This window comes from Vulpes lagopus, chromosome 24, assembly GCF_018345385.1.
Source record: "Vulpes lagopus strain Blue_001 chromosome 24, ASM1834538v1, whole genome shotgun sequence".
NCBI lineage: Eukaryota > Metazoa > Chordata > Mammalia > Carnivora > Canidae > Vulpes > Vulpes lagopus.
Genome location: NC_054847.1, coordinates 2,525,000 through 2,544,187, shown reverse-complemented (window position 1 = coordinate 2,544,187; position 19,188 = coordinate 2,525,000). Strand labels below are relative to the sequence as shown.

At 43.1% G+C, this 19,188-nt stretch overlaps 1 protein-coding gene across 3 annotated transcripts in view; it reads right to left on the bottom strand.

Annotated features, from left to right (window-relative positions):
• Positions 1 to 1,927: 1,927 nt before the first annotated feature.
• Positions 1,928 to 19,188, bottom strand: part of AMMECR1L (AMMECR1 like) — a 31,905-nt gene continuing 14,644 nt past the window's right edge. For all 3 annotated transcript variants that reach the window (XM_041739551.1, XM_041739549.1, XM_041739550.1), the window contains exons 3-8: positions 13,875 to 14,319; positions 10,444 to 10,554; positions 10,023 to 10,137; positions 9,295 to 9,385; positions 7,235 to 7,331; positions 1,928 to 5,541 (exon numbers count right to left, since the gene is read on the bottom strand). In XM_041739551.1, the coding sequence (XP_041595485.1) occupies positions 5,430 to 5,541; positions 7,235 to 7,331; positions 9,295 to 9,385; positions 10,023 to 10,137; positions 10,444 to 10,554; positions 13,875 to 14,281 (933 nt within the window). In that variant the 5' untranslated portion in view covers positions 14,282 to 14,319 and the 3' untranslated portion in view covers positions 1,928 to 5,429. The remainder of the gene's footprint in view (positions 5,542 to 7,234; positions 7,332 to 9,294; positions 9,386 to 10,022; positions 10,138 to 10,443; positions 10,555 to 13,874; positions 14,320 to 19,188) is intronic.

Below are 19,188 nucleotides of genomic sequence, written 5' to 3'. Positions count from 1 at the left end.
GCTAAGACTCTCTCTCCCTCTCCCCCTTCTCCCTGTTCTCTCAAAAATTTTCTTTAAGGATTTTAGTCATGAGAGACATAGACACAGAGAGAGGCAACATAGGCAGAGGGAGAAGTAGGCTCCCTGTGGGGAGTCAGGTGTGGAACTCGATCCCAGGACCCTGGGATTAAGCCCTGAGCTAAAGGCAGATGCTCAACTACTGAGCCACTCAAGTGCCCCACAAATAAATCTTTTTTTTTTTTTAAAGATTTTATTTATTCATGAGAGAGACATTGAGAGAGAGAGAGAGAGAGAGAAGAGAGAGGCACAAGAGAACCCACCCAGGGGTTCCCCCGACAAATAAATCTTTTTTTTTTATTAAGATTTTTATTTATTTATTCATGAGAAACACACAGAGAGAGAGAGAGCGCGTCAGAGACACAGGCAGAAGAAGCAGGCTCCATGCAGGGAGCCCGACGTGGGACTCGATCCTGATTCTCCAGGATCACGCCCTGGGCCAAAGTTAGGGGCTCAACTGCTGAGCCACCTAGGCTTCCCCCAACAGATAAATCTTAAAACAACAACAACAACAAAAAACAAATACAATCCTCACACACCCCAGTGTTATCACCAATTTCTGTGTTTGAATAGTTGCTTGTAGTCTATTTCCAAATTATCTAACTCTGACAGCATGCATTGCTGCAGCCATAGGCTGAGTTCTGCTAAGGGCCTCCAAACTGGGTATCTTAAAAAAAAAAAAAAAAAATTACATCCCTACAAATAAAGATTTAACTTTAAGACTGACAATCCCAGCACTATGTATTTGTTTGAAAAATTATTCTGGGCCAAAATAGTGAAAATCTTCAAACACATCCTTTCTGGGCCCTCCAAAATAAATGTTTCTCTTTAAGGTTAGAGCATATCAATATGTTCCAGGCTCTCTGCTTGGATTAATATTATCTTAAATTTAAGCATCCCTCCCTCCCTCGTTTTTAGCTTTTTGAATAAGATTACTTTCAAAGGGAAAGCTAATTGGAACTACAAAACCTCCTTTATAGGAAAATCCAAAAAAATTTAAAGATTTATTCATGAAAAGCAGAGAGAGGGAGAGACAGACACAGAGACATAGGCAGAGGGATAAGCAGGCTCCATGCAAGGGAGCCCAATGCAGGACTTGATCCTGGATCCCAGGATCACCACCTGAGCCGGAGGCAGACACTCAACCACTGAGCCACCCAGGCGCCCTGGAAAATCCAAATTTTAAAGAGTTCATGAACCTACGTTCAGGAAACTTGGTTCTAAAAAAGCCAGTGGCGGGATCCCTGGGTGGCGCAGCGGTTTGGCGCCTGCCTTTGGCCCAGGGCGCGATCCTGGAGACCCAGGATCGAATCCCACATCAGGCTCCCGGTGCATGGAGCCTGCTTCTCCTTCTGCCTATGTCTCTGCCTCTCTCTCTCTCTCTGTGACTATCATAATTAAATTAAAAAAAAAATTAAAAAAAAAAAAAAAAAGCCAGTGGCATTGCCCAAAAAAATACAAGCGCAAATAAAAAAAGTATGTTGAGGATCACGGACACCACACAAAATACACAGGCTAAAAAATACCATCTGGTGGTCTTCCAAAAATAAGATTGGGGGACCTGGGTGGCTCAGTTGGTTAAGTGTCTGCCTATGGTCAGGTTTAGATCATGATCCCAGGATCCTAGGATTGAGCCTTGCACTAGGCTCCCTTCTTCAAGGGAAGCCTGCTTCTCCCTGCCACTTTCCCCCTCCCCGTGCCCGGATTATGCACATGCTCTAACAAAAGCTTAAAAAGATTGTTAGGGGGGCCTGGCTGGCTCAGCTGGAGAAGTATGCGACTCTTGGTCTTAGGGTGGTGGGTTTGAGCCTCACATTGGGTGGAGAGATTACTGAAATAAACCTTAAAAAAAAGTCAGGACAAAGAACAATTTTTACCCATTATGATTTATTCTCTACAATACTTCGTTAAAGAGTTCAATGATTTGCACTCAGAAGTTATATAGCCAAGAGGCAACCAAGTGTAATACAAAGAATTGGTCTGAAGTCTTTGCACTGAAGGCCATACAAAGTCTCTTGCTTCAGGAAAGTAAGAATGAAAATAAACAAAACGAACACATAGCTCCCTAGGCTCCAGAATTTCAATAGAAAACAGCATCAACAGTTAGTGAAAGTGTAGGTGTTAACATATCATGGAAAACAGGTTGTGCAAATATTAAAATTAACACCCAGGACTTCTGTATAGATGATTTTTATTATAAACAATAAAATATATGTAATGTCTCAACTACAAACCTTTCACGTTGAAAGGGTCTCTAACATGAGTTGCTTTAATATTATGAAGCGAAAAAGTTTAAGAACCTCACAGTGGAAACAATCCAACACCGACAAATCCTAATGATCAAAGACATTCTCTTTTAATTAACATAAAACAAGGACAATTCATAATTACAGTGAGAATGTCCTAGCTGTGGGTATCATGAGACAAGCCAACTTTCCAGACCAAAAGGCACTCACAGCTAGGGATGAAACGAACTCCAAACCGAAGCAGCCCATGCGGGCTGGCTCCTTAACAGCAATTACCTACTGCTCAGCTAGAGCAGTGCCCCAAAACAAAGTAAACACCAAGCAGAAAACATTCTCTTCTTTTCGGACCTGCCACTCCCACCACGTGTACCAGCCACCTTCATCACTGCTTTGGTCAAGCGTGTGGAAGGCAGTTCAGTCCTAGTTCGGAGCCGTCATCTCCCTATGCAAAGCTGCCACATGGATGATCCAGACTTAGTATTTTTTCCTGAGAGCCACCTGCCACACATCTTCATGAGGTGACCGTGACCGTACACTTCCAGACCGCTTCCTGACTAGGCCCCATTCAGGACAGACACCAACAGTGGCATTCCTCACGGGGCCAAATGGTTTTCCTTGGTCAACTCCTGAGTCCCCCTGACAAGGCCAGAGGGACCTGAGCATCTCCATTGCTGGACTTGTATGGGAGCATGAGGGAATGTGCAGGGAGTAAGGCTTCTTCACTCCAAAACCACTGAGCCCACTTCAGTGTGGTGCTGGGCTAACTCAGCCCAATTCTTGTGCACTGATTTTTTTCTCCCCATTTCGTGGGTTTGTAAAATTTCTGTTCACTTACTTAAATGGCAGGTATCCTACCCCACCCTCAATAAAATAAAATAAAAAACATACTATACATTGGGGAAGACAAATAGGGCAACAATTCTACAAGAAAAAAATAGGCTTGAAGAACATGGCACTGTAGTAAATGCTTGCATGACCAGTCTCACTGAGCGTGCTCAGGGGTGAAAGTTTAGCACCAATTTTTTTGCTTTTTTAATCTTTAGAAATTAAACACAACTTTTAACACAGAACATTTGAACAGTAATGAGTGTAGCCCTATGTATCAATACTGTTGTACAAATTGGAGGTGGGTGGTTTAGTCCAGAGCTGACCACCCTGACATCAATCCATGGCACCTAAGAGTAACTATCGTCACATTTGTTTGTAACAAGACATTTATTATTCTCAGCAGCAGGAAATCACGAAATAATCCCTTCATCTTCAAAAGCTTTTTTTCATTAACCTTGCAAGGGAAAAGTGGCAGGATGCGAGAAGGCAGCACGACGTAAGATGGTGTGGTGCGGCTGGACATGGGCATCCTGAGGTCAGCCCACTTCCCTTGCACATTCTGTATCCTCATGAATAACAGAGGATTTGCCAAGCAAATCTGCTCACCCTCATCCATTTCTCCCAAGAAATGAGCCAGCAATGCCTAGAAAGGCACGTGTGTCGTTTCTTGGATTATGTCTCTATTCCCCCTCCTCCATTCCTGGCAGAAGAAAACTAAAAAATTTCTTTTGATTTGGATATTTGCCCATTTTGGAAAGCCACACCACCACCACATAAACTTTGAAAAATAAATTAAATCAAAACAATTGTGTTCACTGGATTGACACCCAATCCGCTTCAAGAGTTCTCTAAGCATGTTGTTGAAAACCAGTGTATCACCCTCTGGGTCCTTTCTTCCAACTGGCCACCTCTTCCTGTGAATCCTTTCAGCAGTACCTCTGTGACAATGTTTCCAAAGCATCTTCCAAGTCCCCAGCTTCTATGAACTCTGCCACCAAATGAGGGAAGAATAGGCAAGAGGGAGGAGAAACTTGCTGACAGCTATTTGGAATCAGCAACAATGGGGAAGGGAAATATGCCACAAGAAAGTCTGAATGACCTAGAATACAATGAACCATTTGGAACTTTGCCATGGTGGGATGAAGATTCCCAGCATGTTAGGCAAGATAAAGATTTCATCTTAATTACACAGCTTTGTTCTAAAGTCCTGGAAAGGACTGAAACAGCAACAGTCTTCCCACTTCTCCAGGCAAACTAGACAAAAGAACTTCTCTGCTTAAAGGTCCCTCGGGATGTCTGCTTGAAAAGGAAAACAGCTCGGAGACCCTGGATTTTCTCCTATGATAACATGTCCTTCTAAAGCCCAGCCCAAGTGCTTGTTGGAACATCTATACCTTCTGAGAACCTAGATCCAGCTATAGGCACTGCTACCAGTAGAGGAGTGAGGTAGCCGGGTGGTAAGGAAGAGGTCTCTCCTTTCTCACTGCACGCAGCGATGATTTCAGGACCTCCTATGGGCATCCCAGTCCAGTCCTCAGCAGGCTACACCACAGAGCTCTGTTCAATATACCAGGAGACTCGATGCAGGAAGAGTGCCAGAAAATCCAACTGAAAGTGGGATGAGAATTAAAACCTTCGAGGCTAATTGAGCAATGAGATCTACAACGCCATCCAAAGGGCTTCCGATCTTGATGTGGGTCTCTGTCCAGGAGCCTCAGAGGACTCATGGTGCCCACGTTTAACCCTAACATGGCGTCCGCTTATGAAGCATGGAGGTTGTGATCAACTCTTGGTACGCAATAAACTGGAAGTTTAAAAAAGGAATTTAAAACAACCTAAAAATGTTTCTTGTTGGTCTCCGTTGCCCAGACTGCCAGGGGAATACATCTACTTGATCTGGGGAGTCTGTAGGGGTGTGTGTGGGGTAAGCCTTCATGGACCACCAATTCTGGCTTCCACTGTGTGGCCACCACACAGGTGGCAAATCACCAGTGGCACCTGCATGCCAAGGGTCTTCTGAACCCACACGGTAATTCTCACTAGTCATGGAGGAGCCCCAATCCAACGGAACCCCATATTGAGGAAAGGCTGAGATAAGGCTTGGGCCCCTCAAGTTCTGTTTCATTCAGTACAACCCCTCCCTCTCAGTCAGCTGGAGGCAGACTTGGCAACGGAAGCTAGCATCATAAAATGGTGCAGTAATAGAAGTAACTGGACCAGGAAGAGGAGGCATCTGCTCCAATGATGTCATAGCCATTGGTGGCCACAGGGGGGTGGGACTGGTCATGCAGCCGTGTGTCAGGAGTAATGATTGTAGAGGGGCGGGGCATGAAGAGTGCCATTCTGGAAACAGTGCTGTCGAGAAGCAATATACTCTGCATAACTGATTGTCACCTTCTCACTTCGGTACCTGCGTAAGGAAATAGGAAAGGGTATTAGGAACCTCAAATCCTTCATCTTGTAAAGTCACTCAGCAGAGAAAACCAAAAGCTTATTCCACATTTTGAAAGAATAAAATGGAAGACCAAGAGCAATCTTACTTACAGAAAATGAAAGACAGCACAAGAAAACAATGTTGTTATTACAAATGAACAAGATGAAAAAGCACAATCACAATTCACCCCGAGAATGTATTTTCTGCACATCCCACCTTTAAACACTACTTATCATCAGGCTGCTCTTAAGCAATCTGCTACTGGGGTCTGCATGAAGAATGTCAAGGTCAAATTACACGGGTGGCAGATTGGAAGATGGCTATACCAATGCCCAGTGCAAACTGCGTATCTACTGCATAAAATGTGATAAATTTGACAGAAATGCAACCTCAATTTGTGGAAAAGCAACAAACAAGTTATTTATAACTAAAAGGGGCACAGGTACCTAATTCTGAGTCAAATTCTGATGAAGCAGGTTAAAGGATCCTGGGGCTATATAGGACGGGTCTCAATTCCCAGATGAATATGCCATATCATATCACAGGGTCATCAGAACAGAATTCATAGCACTTTGGCTTTGCTCTGGAAAGAGCCATGAGTCAGGATGCGAAGCATGGGGTGTTACAAACCTATGGAGCCTACTACAGACCACAGGAGCTGGGTGTGACAATCCTTACCCAGAGCCATCTCTTTCCCACTGTAATCACTCCTCCACTGCAAGGTGATTATTCCTGAATTTTGACAGGGAAATGGCTGTTCAAATAAATTATAATAATAATAATAATAATAATGCTTTGTATTTGAAGTTTTTTTTTCTTTTTCTTTTTTTTTTGGAATCCAAAGCATTTCAAAAACACTGGGTTATCTTCCAAATAGACCTGTGAGGTTAGTATGATTATTCAGTATTTTACAGATGAGGAGGCCAAAAGAGGCCCACAGAAGCCCACAGAAGCTAAACCTCTCAGTGTTTCCGATTTCAGTAGGGATGGCAAGAGAACTGACATCTACTGACCACCTATAATTATTGCCTGGCCCTGGGCTAGAAATTCTTCATACATTACCTTACCACACTCTAAAACAACCCCAAGGCATTATCATTCACTTCTTACATACAGGAAAACCACCCCACCCCTTGCCACTCCACCCTGCCCAGAGGCACAGTCAGGCAGCGGTGGTGCCGGGATTCAGACTCCCAAGTCCCTGTACTTCTACTACAAGAGACAGCCTCCCCCAACAAGCTGGGTGTTTCCTTCTAACGCTCTGTAAAAAGCACTGTCTCCCTATTCTGTTAACAAGGCACCTGTATCCCCTGCCACATGACTGCTGGTGACTTCAACTGACCCTGGACCTCTGCACTGAGAGCCTTTGTTGCTGACCTTGGTCTGCCCTCTTATCCTCCCGACCAGTGGGTCTGGCAAAGACATCCACCACCTGATCACCGCCTAAACTCTGCTCGGGCTCTGCCATCAGCTCAGCTGCAGAGATGCCCAGGATGCTGGGAAGTCTTGCCTTTGCTGCCACTGCTTCCTCCCAGCTTAAATCTGACCCATATTTCTTTAGTTTAGGGACATTAGCAGAGAAATTTTTTTCTAGCCCTTTCCAACAAAAGTATCCTCCATCCAACCCAAACTAAATTAAAATGACAAGGAAAATGAGACAGTGGGTTACCTGGTAAGTTTGATCGTTTTTCTGAATTCACTGGTAATTGGAGCCTTAAAGCCACCTTTCCTGAGCAAGGAGTCTATTGTCTGGATCTGATCCCAGTCTGAGGAGGAGAGGCACACTGAGATCAGTGCACAATGACACAAGAGTAGGGTATGTTCTCACACAGCAAGAAAAGAGAAGCAGCCAGATCTGCTAGGGTCAAAGTGATCTCCCTAGAGCCCCTTCTGCCTCACTGATATCCAAGTAGAATCTCTGAGACATGAGACAATAACCTGACATACACCATAATGGCTGTCCCCCGGCCCTGTTCCTGTGTTTTTCCTGTCAGATGTGATCCCAGTATAATCATCTAGGAACAAACATGGTCTCAACTTAAAACTGGCCTGCGGGCCTACTACTGGTAACCAAGGCTATTCTATGAGAGGGAAGAATTCAAATTCTGCAGCCTGCATTCCTTTTTGTGGCCTTCCTTTATTTTGATCATTTCTGGGAGTCCTGTTTTCTATTACAGAGAACTGATAGCAGGAAGAAAGCTATTCCTTCATGAAGGACAGAAATGGTGTTCATGTATACATTGCTGTGTTGTTCCTGCACATTTTTAACAGATAAAACCAAACACATCAGAACTGAAAACCAAAAAGAAACCCCTAAATTACATCCAATTTTTAAATTTTGCTAATCAATTTTCAAACGGCACAGATAATCTGATTATCTATATTATCACCACATCTCACTATTGGGAAATATTGATGGTGTTTCTCCTTATAAAAAAATGTTAGACTTACGGCCTCAAAGTGGCCAAAAGGCTTCCCTTTTATGCCACACCCACACTACTTCTGAAAAAGTTTAAACACAACCATGATGGAAACCAATGAAGGCAACCACTCTCCACATAATTAGTTCATTGATACAGTGAACTGGATGTTTCTCTCTACTCTAGGTTCACACTGTGTGTTTTACGTATTACTTTCAGAAACAGACAAGAAAGGAGGAAAGGAGGGTGAGAGGGACGAGGAGAAGAGAGAAAAGAAAGAAAACTGGGTTACATACCATAGAAACACTAAAAGGTATTCTCCTAAACATTCTTTTAAAGAGAAAACCTACAATAGCCAAACTGTGGGAGGAGCCTCGGTGTCCATCGAAAGATGATGGATAAAGAAGCTGTGGTCTATGTATACAATGGAATATTCCTCAGCCATTAGAAACGACAAATACCCACCATTTGCTTCAACGTGGATGGAACTGGAGGGTATTATGCTGAGTGAAATGAGTCAATCAGAGAAGGACAAACATTGTATGTTCTCATTCATTTGGGGAATATAAATAATAGTGAAAGGGAATACAAGGGAAGGGAGAAGAAATGGGCAGGAAATATCAGAAAGGGAGACAGAACATAAAGACTACTAACTCTGGGAAACGAACTAGGGGTGGTGGAAGAGGAGGAGGGCGGGGGGTGGGGGTGAATGGGTGACGGGCACTGAGGGGGGCACTTGACGGGATGAGCACTGGGTGTTATTCTGTATGTTGGCAAATTGAACACCAATAAAAAATAAAAAAATAAAGAGAAAACCTACCCTACCCACCTCCTACCTTTACTGTCCCATTATAAAAACTTTTTAACTACCAAGTTCTTAAAAAAAAAAAAGATTATGTTTTGTTTTCCCAAGTATAACATTGTTTAATAATTAAAGACCAATAAAATTCAAAATCCACTGGTATGGGCAAGTCCCCTTTACAATGAACTCCATAACATGGTCCAGTTGGTTGCTGGAACTTTGCTACAATTACCACTAGTTTTGGGGGCCAAGGAACAAAACTTTTCACTGAGAAAGTGAAATGAGGGTGTGAGTAAGGCCAAGTCTTTACCCCTGTTCTTCCCCAGCTCTTGCATTTTGGGGGAGTTTATTTCACATCCTGTAAGACTTTGATAAACAATAAGAGGAAGAAAGGCACTTATTCTTAGTTGCAGTTAGGCTGAAAGACAACACATCCCACTTTCCTGCCTTTACATGGCAACACTATGAATAAGTATCCTTCATTGAAATGCCATTTGTCCAACTTACCTTGTTCCTTAGCAACCTCAGGTAAATATGTGGCTGTACGTTTGACGCCTTTTTCATTGATGAATTCAATTCGAATCCCATGGACCCCTACCTACAGAAAAAGTAACCAAATGAAGGGCATTTACTTACTCTAATGGAACTTCAAACATCCACATTATATTGACATTGTCCCCTGACCAGCTTGCTCCGAGTCTGAGAAAAGAAGAACCTACTGCTTTCCATGACTAACTCTTTCCCCTTAGGTATAGAAGCCAAAGTAACTTTAGCTTAAGGGAAGCAACACGTTTACATGTAGCCACCTCTCCCAAGTATAAGGGTTCTTTTAACAGCTCATCCAATAATCTGGAGTATTCCATCTTTAATCTATTCCATTAAACAGACAACAGGGTTTTGATCTAGGCTCATAACTCCTCATAACAACTTTTACTCAAGGGCTTACCAAGAGGGATCTGGAATGCTCTCTTTATCCCCAGTATCATTTCCTATTAGACGTGGGAGAAGGCTATGGAACAGAGTGGACTGGGAAGACACGGGAAAAGAAGATTTCACGTTTTTTCCTACTTCTAGGATCATAGCACCTTTCCTGTCACCTATGTGGCCCCCAACTGCTTCCAAACTCAGCTTTCACATTCTTATACCCTCTCTCAATGAAGGAGATACATTACCATGTACTAACCCGAACCCAAATGCAACGAGAGATGCAGAGTTCCAAATGCGGCTGTTCTCACCTCCCAGTCCAGGTAATCACTGGCATCCTCAAAGTTAGTAAGGAGGGAGACAGAGCAGAAAAGTTTAGGCAGCTCCTCTCGGGTCAGGGGGGGAAATCGGCTGTCCTTAAGTGCACTGGAGGGGGACAGAAAACAAAGTGAGGCTGCTCTGGAGCCAGAAGCCAACATTACGTGCCCGAATACTTATGAATCCTGAGCTATGCAGAGAATATTGATTATCCATCAGCACTAATATGCTAAAAATAACTTGATGCTATTAATTGCCTACACAACTGATAAGTGACTCACCAGATTAAAGTCCCATACTTCCTGATTACCAAAAAGAGAACACTCAAACTTCATCACTTAGAAGAAACAAAGTCAAGCAGTTGTTTTCAATTCTAGTCAATTTATCTACAGAGCTTATGTCTGGTGTCATTACCTGGTTAACGTGTATTCCCTGAGTCCTGAATGAAGATTCATGGCTGAGAAGGTCCCGATGCAGCCACGAAGCCGCTTGTCCCGCCCTGTCTTCCATGTCACAAAGAGTGGACTACAAAAGGAAAGCAAAAAACATTCTCCAGCCCCAAATCTATCATGAATAAGAACAAAACTTTTGTTTTGCCCTATTCATTTCCGTTATTCCCCAAAAAGGATCGTTTTCTGAATTGTGGCTATGCAAAGGACTCTGTCTTTCTGGGAATTGTGCAGTCTGTGGATGGAAGAGAAAGAGAGAGAGAGAGAGAGAGAGAGAGAGAAAAGACAAGGCAGCATAAAGAAAGGCACTCTGTGTAGCCCTTCCTGTGGTCCTTGCTGATAGGTTTAATTCACTCTCAATTGTGCTACTTTCCTATTCCTCTGCCCAGCACCCAACTTCTAATTTCCATGTCTTTCTCTTCTTCTTTATTCTATTTCTGGGAGTGTCCATGTTCCCCAGTTACATCCTTCATGAAGACACTGGGCCTGCATACTTTCTCCTCATTCCACATAACCTCCCATTATTCCAATAATTATCTCTGCCCTTTGTCCTGCTCCAATGTCTCTGCAAGAAATCGTATTATTAGTAAAAGTTGCCACTTTCTGCTTCTAGACCAAAGTCATTAGATTGGTGGTAACAGACTTTTTAGAAACAGGTTATGGAACTGTCCCTTCATCCTGATACTTCCTCTATACTCAGATGCGGTTATTTTTTAGAGCAAAATCTAAAAAGCAACTTAAATTTTAGTTTCTTTTTTTTATTTTTTAAAGATTTTATTTATTCATGAGAGACAGAGAGAGAGAGAGAGAGAGAGAGAGAGAGAAGCAGAGACACAGGCAGAGGGAGAAGCAGGCTCCATGCAGGGAGCCTGACGTGGGACTCAATCCCTGGTCTCCAGGATCAGGCCCTGGACTGAAGGCGGCGCTAAACCGCTGAGCGACCCGGGCTGCCCAGCAACTTAAATTTTTAAAGCTGTTTACTTTGATTACTGTTTTAAAGCAGATCTGCAGCCTATCTTTTCCCTCCAGTAAATGCCTGAACAGCACCCAAAGTTATTGTCCCAAAACCTACTCAAAACCCCTCAAGGATTCCACTGTCTGGGCAGCCCCGGTGGCGCAGTGGTTTGGCACCACCTGCAGCCCAGGAAGTGATCCTGGAGATCCTGGATCGAGTCCCACATCGGGCTCTCTGCATGGAGCCTTCTCCCTCTGCCTGTGTCTCTGCCTCTCTCTCTCTCTGTGTCTCTATGAATGAATAAATAAAATCTTAAAAAAAAAAAAAAAAGAATTCCACTGTCTGTAGAATGGAAATATAAGCCCCTGAATACAAACAACAACCCTCTCCCTGTAACACTGCAGCCACCACTCACTCTTCCAAATCCACATCCTTCTTTTCGGTGGGACAAACTTGATCTTATTTAGGATAAAGGCTTAGGATCTTCATCTGTTCAATCAGGAATTTTCTGACCACGGTATCCCATGACAATACTTCCTAAAAAGTTAGCACATTTTTTTCTCTACAGTTTCTCTCCTCTGACACAATCACATAGGAGTAACTTCCCCTCTACTTCTGCCCACAGAAGTATGCCAAACACATTGTTTAGCTTTGTGTGTGTGATTTGCCAACTTGGCAAGTCGCCCAAAAGTGAGGATTTTTTCTTCATAACCTCTCCACTCCCTGACCAGTGGGGCTATGTGTTGCTCTAATATGGCATTAACAGTTGCAGAATAAATGATCTTAGGTCAATGAAATCTCCGAAAGCATCTCTTCAGTACTTTCTTAAAGCCAGTTCAAGGGTGCCTGGCTGGCTGAGTCAGTGGAATGTGTGACTTTTGATCTAAGGGTTGTGAGCTCCAACCCTGAGTTGGGTATGGAAACTACTTAAAAAATAAAATCTTGGGCAGCCCGGGTGGCTCAGCGGTTTAGCACCGCCTTCAGCCCAGGGTGTGATTCTGGAGACCCGGGGTCCGGCTCCCTTCATGGAGCCTGCTTCTCCCTTTGCCTGTGTCTCTGCCTCTCCTTCTGTGTCTCTCATGAATAAATAAAATCTTAAAAAAAAAAAAAACACAATAGCTAAACTATGGAGAGAGCCCACACATGTCCACTAACTGATAATGATAAAGATGATATAGTGTGTATACACACACACACACACCCGGAATATTAGCCATCAAAAAGAATGAAACCTTGCCATTTGCAATGACATAGATGGAGCCAGAGTGTATTAACCTAAGTGAAGTAAGTTGGTCAGAGAAAGACAAAATACCATATAATCTCACTCATATGTGGAATTTAAGAAAGACAACAGATGAACATATGGGAAGGAGGAGGGAAATAAGCCCTAAAAGACTCTTAACCATAGAGAACAAACTAAGGGATAATAAAGGGAGTTAGGTGTGGGAATGGGTCAAATGGGTCATGAATATTAAGGAGGGCACTTGTAAGGCACCTGGGTGGCTCAGTTGGCTAAGCAACCAACTCCTTGGTTTTGGCTGGTGGGGGGGAAGTCAGCTTGGGAGTTTCCCTGTGTCCTTCTCTCTCCCTGTGCCCCTCCCAAGCTCACATACTCTAAAATAAATAAATAAATCTTAAGGAAGGGGGGCATTTGTGATATTGAGCAATGGGATTGTATATAAGTGATGAATCACTGAATTCTACTCCAGAAACCAATACTGCACTGTATGTTAAGTACCTAAAATTAAAAAAAAAAAAAAAAAAGCCAGATCAGAGTTGCTTTCAATTCTGAAGAAGAAGAAAACTCTGTCATGGATTTCTTCACTCTACACATAAACTTATTTAAGTCACTGACACCTTCAGAGAGCTTAGGACAAATGATAGAGTCTTGAACTAAACACAGTACAGCAGAACCTGACATTCTTGGTGGGGTGGGTGGAAGAAGCCATGGGGGAACTGATGGAACAAAGGAAGGGATGAGACCCTTGTTGTTGAGACCATCACAGCTCCCATTATAAGTGCTTCTACTCTCAACCTGGCCCCCAGAGATTTCCAATTCATTTGGACTTCAACACCTGGACCACAATGATGTGATCTGTGGCTTCTCCACTGGAAAGGTTAAGTCACCTATTCTCCACCATATAAATCAACAAACCAAACGAAGAACCAAGAAAGAAACCCTAATTTCTAAAACGTTAGCTTAAAAACAAGCCAATACTTCAAGTGTAACCTAGACCTCTTCTATTACTCAATCCAGATACTGTTCTCGATACTGTCTGGACATTTCTCATCATCCTATTCTCATTACTCTCTGCCCAAACGATGCTAAAGCTCTTTGTAAGTGGCAGCCACCCCCCCCCCCCCTTCTCAAGAGAGAGAGAACCCAAGAAAGACGTCACTATGTCTTCTCACTGTCCCCTGCACCTGATGGATTTACTCACTAGGGGTCATTGGTGAATCTAGGAAGTCGTGGCTGTGGGAAGCCATAGAGGTGACAGTAGAGGACGTCAAAGCAGTAGCAGCACATCTCTGCAGTCACCACCAGATTCTTGGTGGTGTTGGCAGTTCCATTGGGCCGGGGAAGAGGGCTCAGCGCTCCCGATGCGGGATTCATTCGTGTAATGGGAGAATTTCCAGGTCCCAGAGTTAAGTCTGACACATTCTCCCGACCACTACTGCCATCCACATGCTGGTGGTTTTGAAGAGGTCCTGAACTAGAGCCGGGGACAGTTGTGGACTGGTTCCCGTGACTGTGCGTTCCACTTCCAGATAACTTAGGTTTCTTGACCCCACAACAGCCTGCTGCCAACTTGGGCTCAAGTGGAGGAACACAACGTCTTTTTCCCATCCTGATTCAGTGCTCGAGGTCTGGAATGCTGCAGAACCCTGACCAAAAAGAGAACAGTTAAGCATTAATTCAAAACGTTAGAATGAAAAAAAAACAAAAATCAAAAAGACTCTACGTGGAGAGTCATCAAATTCTTTCTCTTTCAGGTTACCAGGTCACAAAGGGTTGCAGACCAGTATGACTGGAAGAGACCTTAAGCTCCAGACCAGGGACTCCTTTTTCCTAAAGAACCACTTCTCATTTCCCATAAAGCCTTATGATCATCACAGAGGCGGGCAATGAACAGCCCCTCTTGCTTAGGACTCCCCAGTGCAGAAAGGAAGGGTGGGGCAGCAGTCATTGTGGATCTGCATGAGGACATTTCAAGACTACAAGATAGCACTGGACCTGTCAGACTCTTCATCAATTGCCTTCTCTACCTTTTAGGGCCTCCAAATTAGACCACCATATTTTCAGAGTCCCAGAGGAAACTTCATGCTTTTCCTTGTTAACCATATCCTTTCCTCATTTTACTCATCACCAGCCTATATACATGTGACTTTAGACCTGAGTGAATACAAAAAGCAGTTAGCTGCCCATTCTGAAAAGAACTTACCTTCCAACACAAGGGTCCCACCTTTCTACCCTCATAGCTTGCATTCTCCAATGTCTTGCTCATTTTTTTTTCCCTTTAATTTCAACTCCCTTTTTAAAGATTTTATTTATTTACTCATGAGAGACACACAGAGAGAGGCAGAGACATAGGCAGAGGGAGAAGCAGGCTCCATGCAGGGAGCCCAATGTGGGACTTGATCCTGGGACTCGGGATCATGCCCTGAGCCAAAGGCAGACAATCAACCCCTGAACCACCCAGGCATCCCTCAAAACTCCAATTCAAAAAAAGTTACAACCTAGTAGGAACCTTTATTCACACAAATGACCCAAGCTTCACAGGCCTTTTGTGAGGTAGCCATTTCCACCCTGTCACAACAAGGCAGATGCATGCAATGCCACTCAGCTTAACAAAGTGTGGCAGTGGATATGCCAGGAAACCAGAACACCCCATCTGATGATGTGAATGGAAGGAAGGAATTTTTTCTTAAACAGCCTGAGGTAAAAATGGACAGTTATAACACAGCCAAGATCAATCTTTTTTCTGATTCAATAGAATCAGGAAAATAGATACTAGTTATTATTTTTTTTTAGATTTTATTTATTCATGAGAGAGAGAGAGAGAGAGAGAGAGGTTCAGAGATGTAGGCAGAGGGAGAAGCAAGCTCCATGCAGGGAGCCTGATGTGGGACTGGATCCCAAGGACTTCAGGATCACGCCCTGAGCCCAAGGCAGACGCCTAACCACTGAGCCACCCAGGTGTCCCAATCCTAGTTATTTCAAAGTCATTAATACCAAAATTTATAACATTCTGTTGATTTGAAAAAAGCATACTTAAATCTCCCTGTGATTAGGACACATACATAATTGCCTTTTTAAAAAAACATAATTTGTCTTTTTTTTTTTTTTAATATTTTATTTATTTAGGAGAGACTGAACACCAGAGAGACAGAGCAAGCACAAGTGGAGGGCAGAGGGAGAGGGAGAAGCAGGCTTCCTGCTCAGCAGAGAGCCTGATGTGGGGCTAGATCCCAAGACCCTGGGATCAGAACCTGAGCCAAATAACCGACTGAGCCACCCAGGCACCCCCATAATTTGCCTTTTTGTGCACAGCTCTATAATACAATATTTTGGTTGTAAATTCTAAAACCTTTCTAAATCAAATTAGGTATTTACATACCCTTTTGCAAAACCATTATTTCTACACAAACAAGCTGTCACTCTAGGCTGAATGAGATACAAAAATTTCAAAGTATTTTTTTTTTTTAAAGGTTTTATTTATTCATGAGAGACAGAGAGAGAAGCAGAGGCAGAGGCAGAAGCAGGCTCCATGCAGGAAGCCCAATGTGGGACTCGATCCCACAACTCTGGGATCACACCCTGAGCCAAAGGCAGACACTCAACTGCTGAGCCACCCAGGCGTCCCAAAATTTTCAAGTATTATTTATGTTCTTGATATATGCTGATCTATAACAAAATACACATTTTTGTACTTAGGGCAATTCTTAGTGAGACGAAAGTTGCTTGTACACTTTTTTTTTTTTTTTAAAGATTTTATTTATTTATTCATGAGAGACACAGAGCGAGAGAGGCAGAGACACAGGCAGAGAGAGAGAAGCAGGCTTCCTGCAGGGAGCCTGATGTGGGACTCGATCCCAGAACTCCAGGATCACACCCTGGGCTGAAAGCAGGCGCTCAGTGGCTGAGCCAGGCATCCCTGTTTGTACACTTCAATGTCTGGCTTGACACAGGCTTCTTTTTGAGAAAGCCTTAAGTACTTAATATAATTAACACCCTCCACCCCCCAATTTGTTTCTGACTGTGGACTTATCTTTCTTGTTTAGACTGTCAAAAGAGGAAGAGTATCTTGGTTAAAAATGCTGCCTCCAGAGCCAAATGGCCTGGACTCAAATTCAGATTCCTCAGGGATCAAACTCTCCATGACTTAGTTTCCTTAGTATGGGAATAACAATACTACTTGTCTCATGGGGTTTTAGAATTCAATTAGTTTAATATGCATAAAGTGCTTGAAATAGTGCCCAGCACGTAGTAGGTGGCAATATATTTAGCTGCTCTTATCATTTGGATTATTAGACTGCTCCAATCGGGTGGACATTCCTAGAGGGCCACGACTCCACTAAGCACTCAGCACTTATGGCAATGCTTGCTCTGAACAGGTGCTCTTTAAACATTACACTGAATCTTCAAAACCGTTCAGCGAGGCAGGTGATGTTACTATCATTTTACAGAGGAGGAACTTTGGGCTTAATAAGCAAGATAACCTGCTCAAAATCCGACTGCCACTAAGTGGGCCACAGTCTATCTGTTAGACTCCAAGGCCTGGGTCTTTCTACCAAGCCACGAAAAAGAATGAGGTCTGCCAATAATATAATAATCCACTGGATTCAGTCATTTCCTAAGGGCATGTTAAAAAAAAATTACACTCAAGGGTATACTAAAAACTAATCTAATAGTTCACAGAATCTTACCAGTATAAATGGAGCAGGAGGGGCACCTGGCTGGTTCAACTGGAAGAGCATGTGACTCTTGATCTCAGGATTGTGAGTTCAAGCCCCACGCTGGGTATAGAGATTACCAATAAATTAATAAGTGAAAACAAAATGGCCTAAAAAAAGACCTAAGCCCAAAGCCAACATCTCCAGCCATGACCTGAAAATTATCAGTACCCCTGCCACCATCATTTGAGTCCACAGATGTCACTGGCCTCTAGACTTTCTACCTTGTGCATAACTGTGTGCAGGGGGCTTAAGACACATGTTGTTGAATGAAGCAGAAGGACTACCTTGAGGGAGAGCTGGAGTGTTAACAGGGTCTCCAGAAAGCCCCAAAATTCAAAGCAGCAGAGATAAAACAGATTAAAAAAAAGAAGAAATGTTACCTCACTCTCATTACACCAAAGCACCTGAAGGAAAAGCTAAATGTCATGAGATGGTGGTGATGGAGGTGTTCCTTAGCAGGTATCATCAGTTACCTGACTGCTGAAACACCCTACAATGGAGCAATAGAAAGAACTTTCAAACCATGCCAAGGTATTTTACTTTCAAACCAGGCAGGTGAAGATTTTGCCTGTGCACCACACCAAGTGCCAACCTGCAGTGGAGCATGATCACAAGGGATACCAAGTGGTTACATTTAACAATTCCCCATACCCTCTTAAACTACTATTTGAAATCAATAGAACCAACCCAAATCTTGTGGCTCCTTAGGCCCAAGCATTTCTCTGGAGGCCACTAAGCAAACAATTCAATTGCTCTTCTTAATTAGTGACCAAAGGCAGAATTAGATACTTCTTGCATCAAAAGTCTATTACAAGGTATTTTGTCAAAAATTTGTTCTCTAAATTTAAATCTATTAAAAAATTCAAAGATAAGATAGAATAGTATAATGGACCCAAGAACCAGTTTTTTTTTTTTTAAAGGTTTTATTTATTTATTCATGAGAGACATGGAGAGAGAGGCAGAGACACAGGCAGAGGGAGAAGCAGGCTCCATGCAGGGAGCCCGATGTGGGACTCGATCCCAGGACGCCGGGATCATGCCCTGAGCCAAAGGCAGAGGCTCAACCGCTGAGCCACTCAGGCATCCCAAGAACCAGTTCTAATAATTTTTAACCTATGGCCAATCTCATTTCGTCTACAGCCTGCCTACTCACCTCCTACTGAATTATCATGAAGACATGTTTTTAAGGGGGCCAATATTTTACTTATTTGTCAGGAAAAGGCAAATAATAAGTGAATTACAGGTAAAGAATGTGAAGTGTAACCAGAGTGCTGGGACTAAATACTTATTTACAACATCAACACTATCTAAAAATTACATTAAAGCTTTCTCTTTGAGACTCTCTTAATCCTACTCCAACAAAGTGGGCCGTCTCACCAAAACTATGCAGTCCCCAACTCAGCTCCCAGGATTGCCCTCCAATGATCAGAGAGACACTGGCTTTTCCAACAGCTGTGTTTCTGAGAGTACAGCCTAAGAGACTTCAGAACAGCACTTCAATACAACAGACTGACCAGCTAGTATCAAATACTCCTAATGACCTACTATTCTACTGTTTCTTTTTTTTTTTTTTAAAGATTTTATTTATTGGGGATCCCTGGGTGGCTCGGTGGTTTGGCACCTGCCTTTGGCCCAGGGCATGATCCTGGAGTCCTGGGATCAAGTCCCACATTGGGCTCCCTGCATGGAGCCTGCTTCTCTATCTGCCTGTGTCTCTGCCTCTCTCTTTCTCTCGGTGTCTCTCATGAATAAATAAATATTAAAAAAAAAAAAAAAGATTTTATTTGAGAGAAAGAG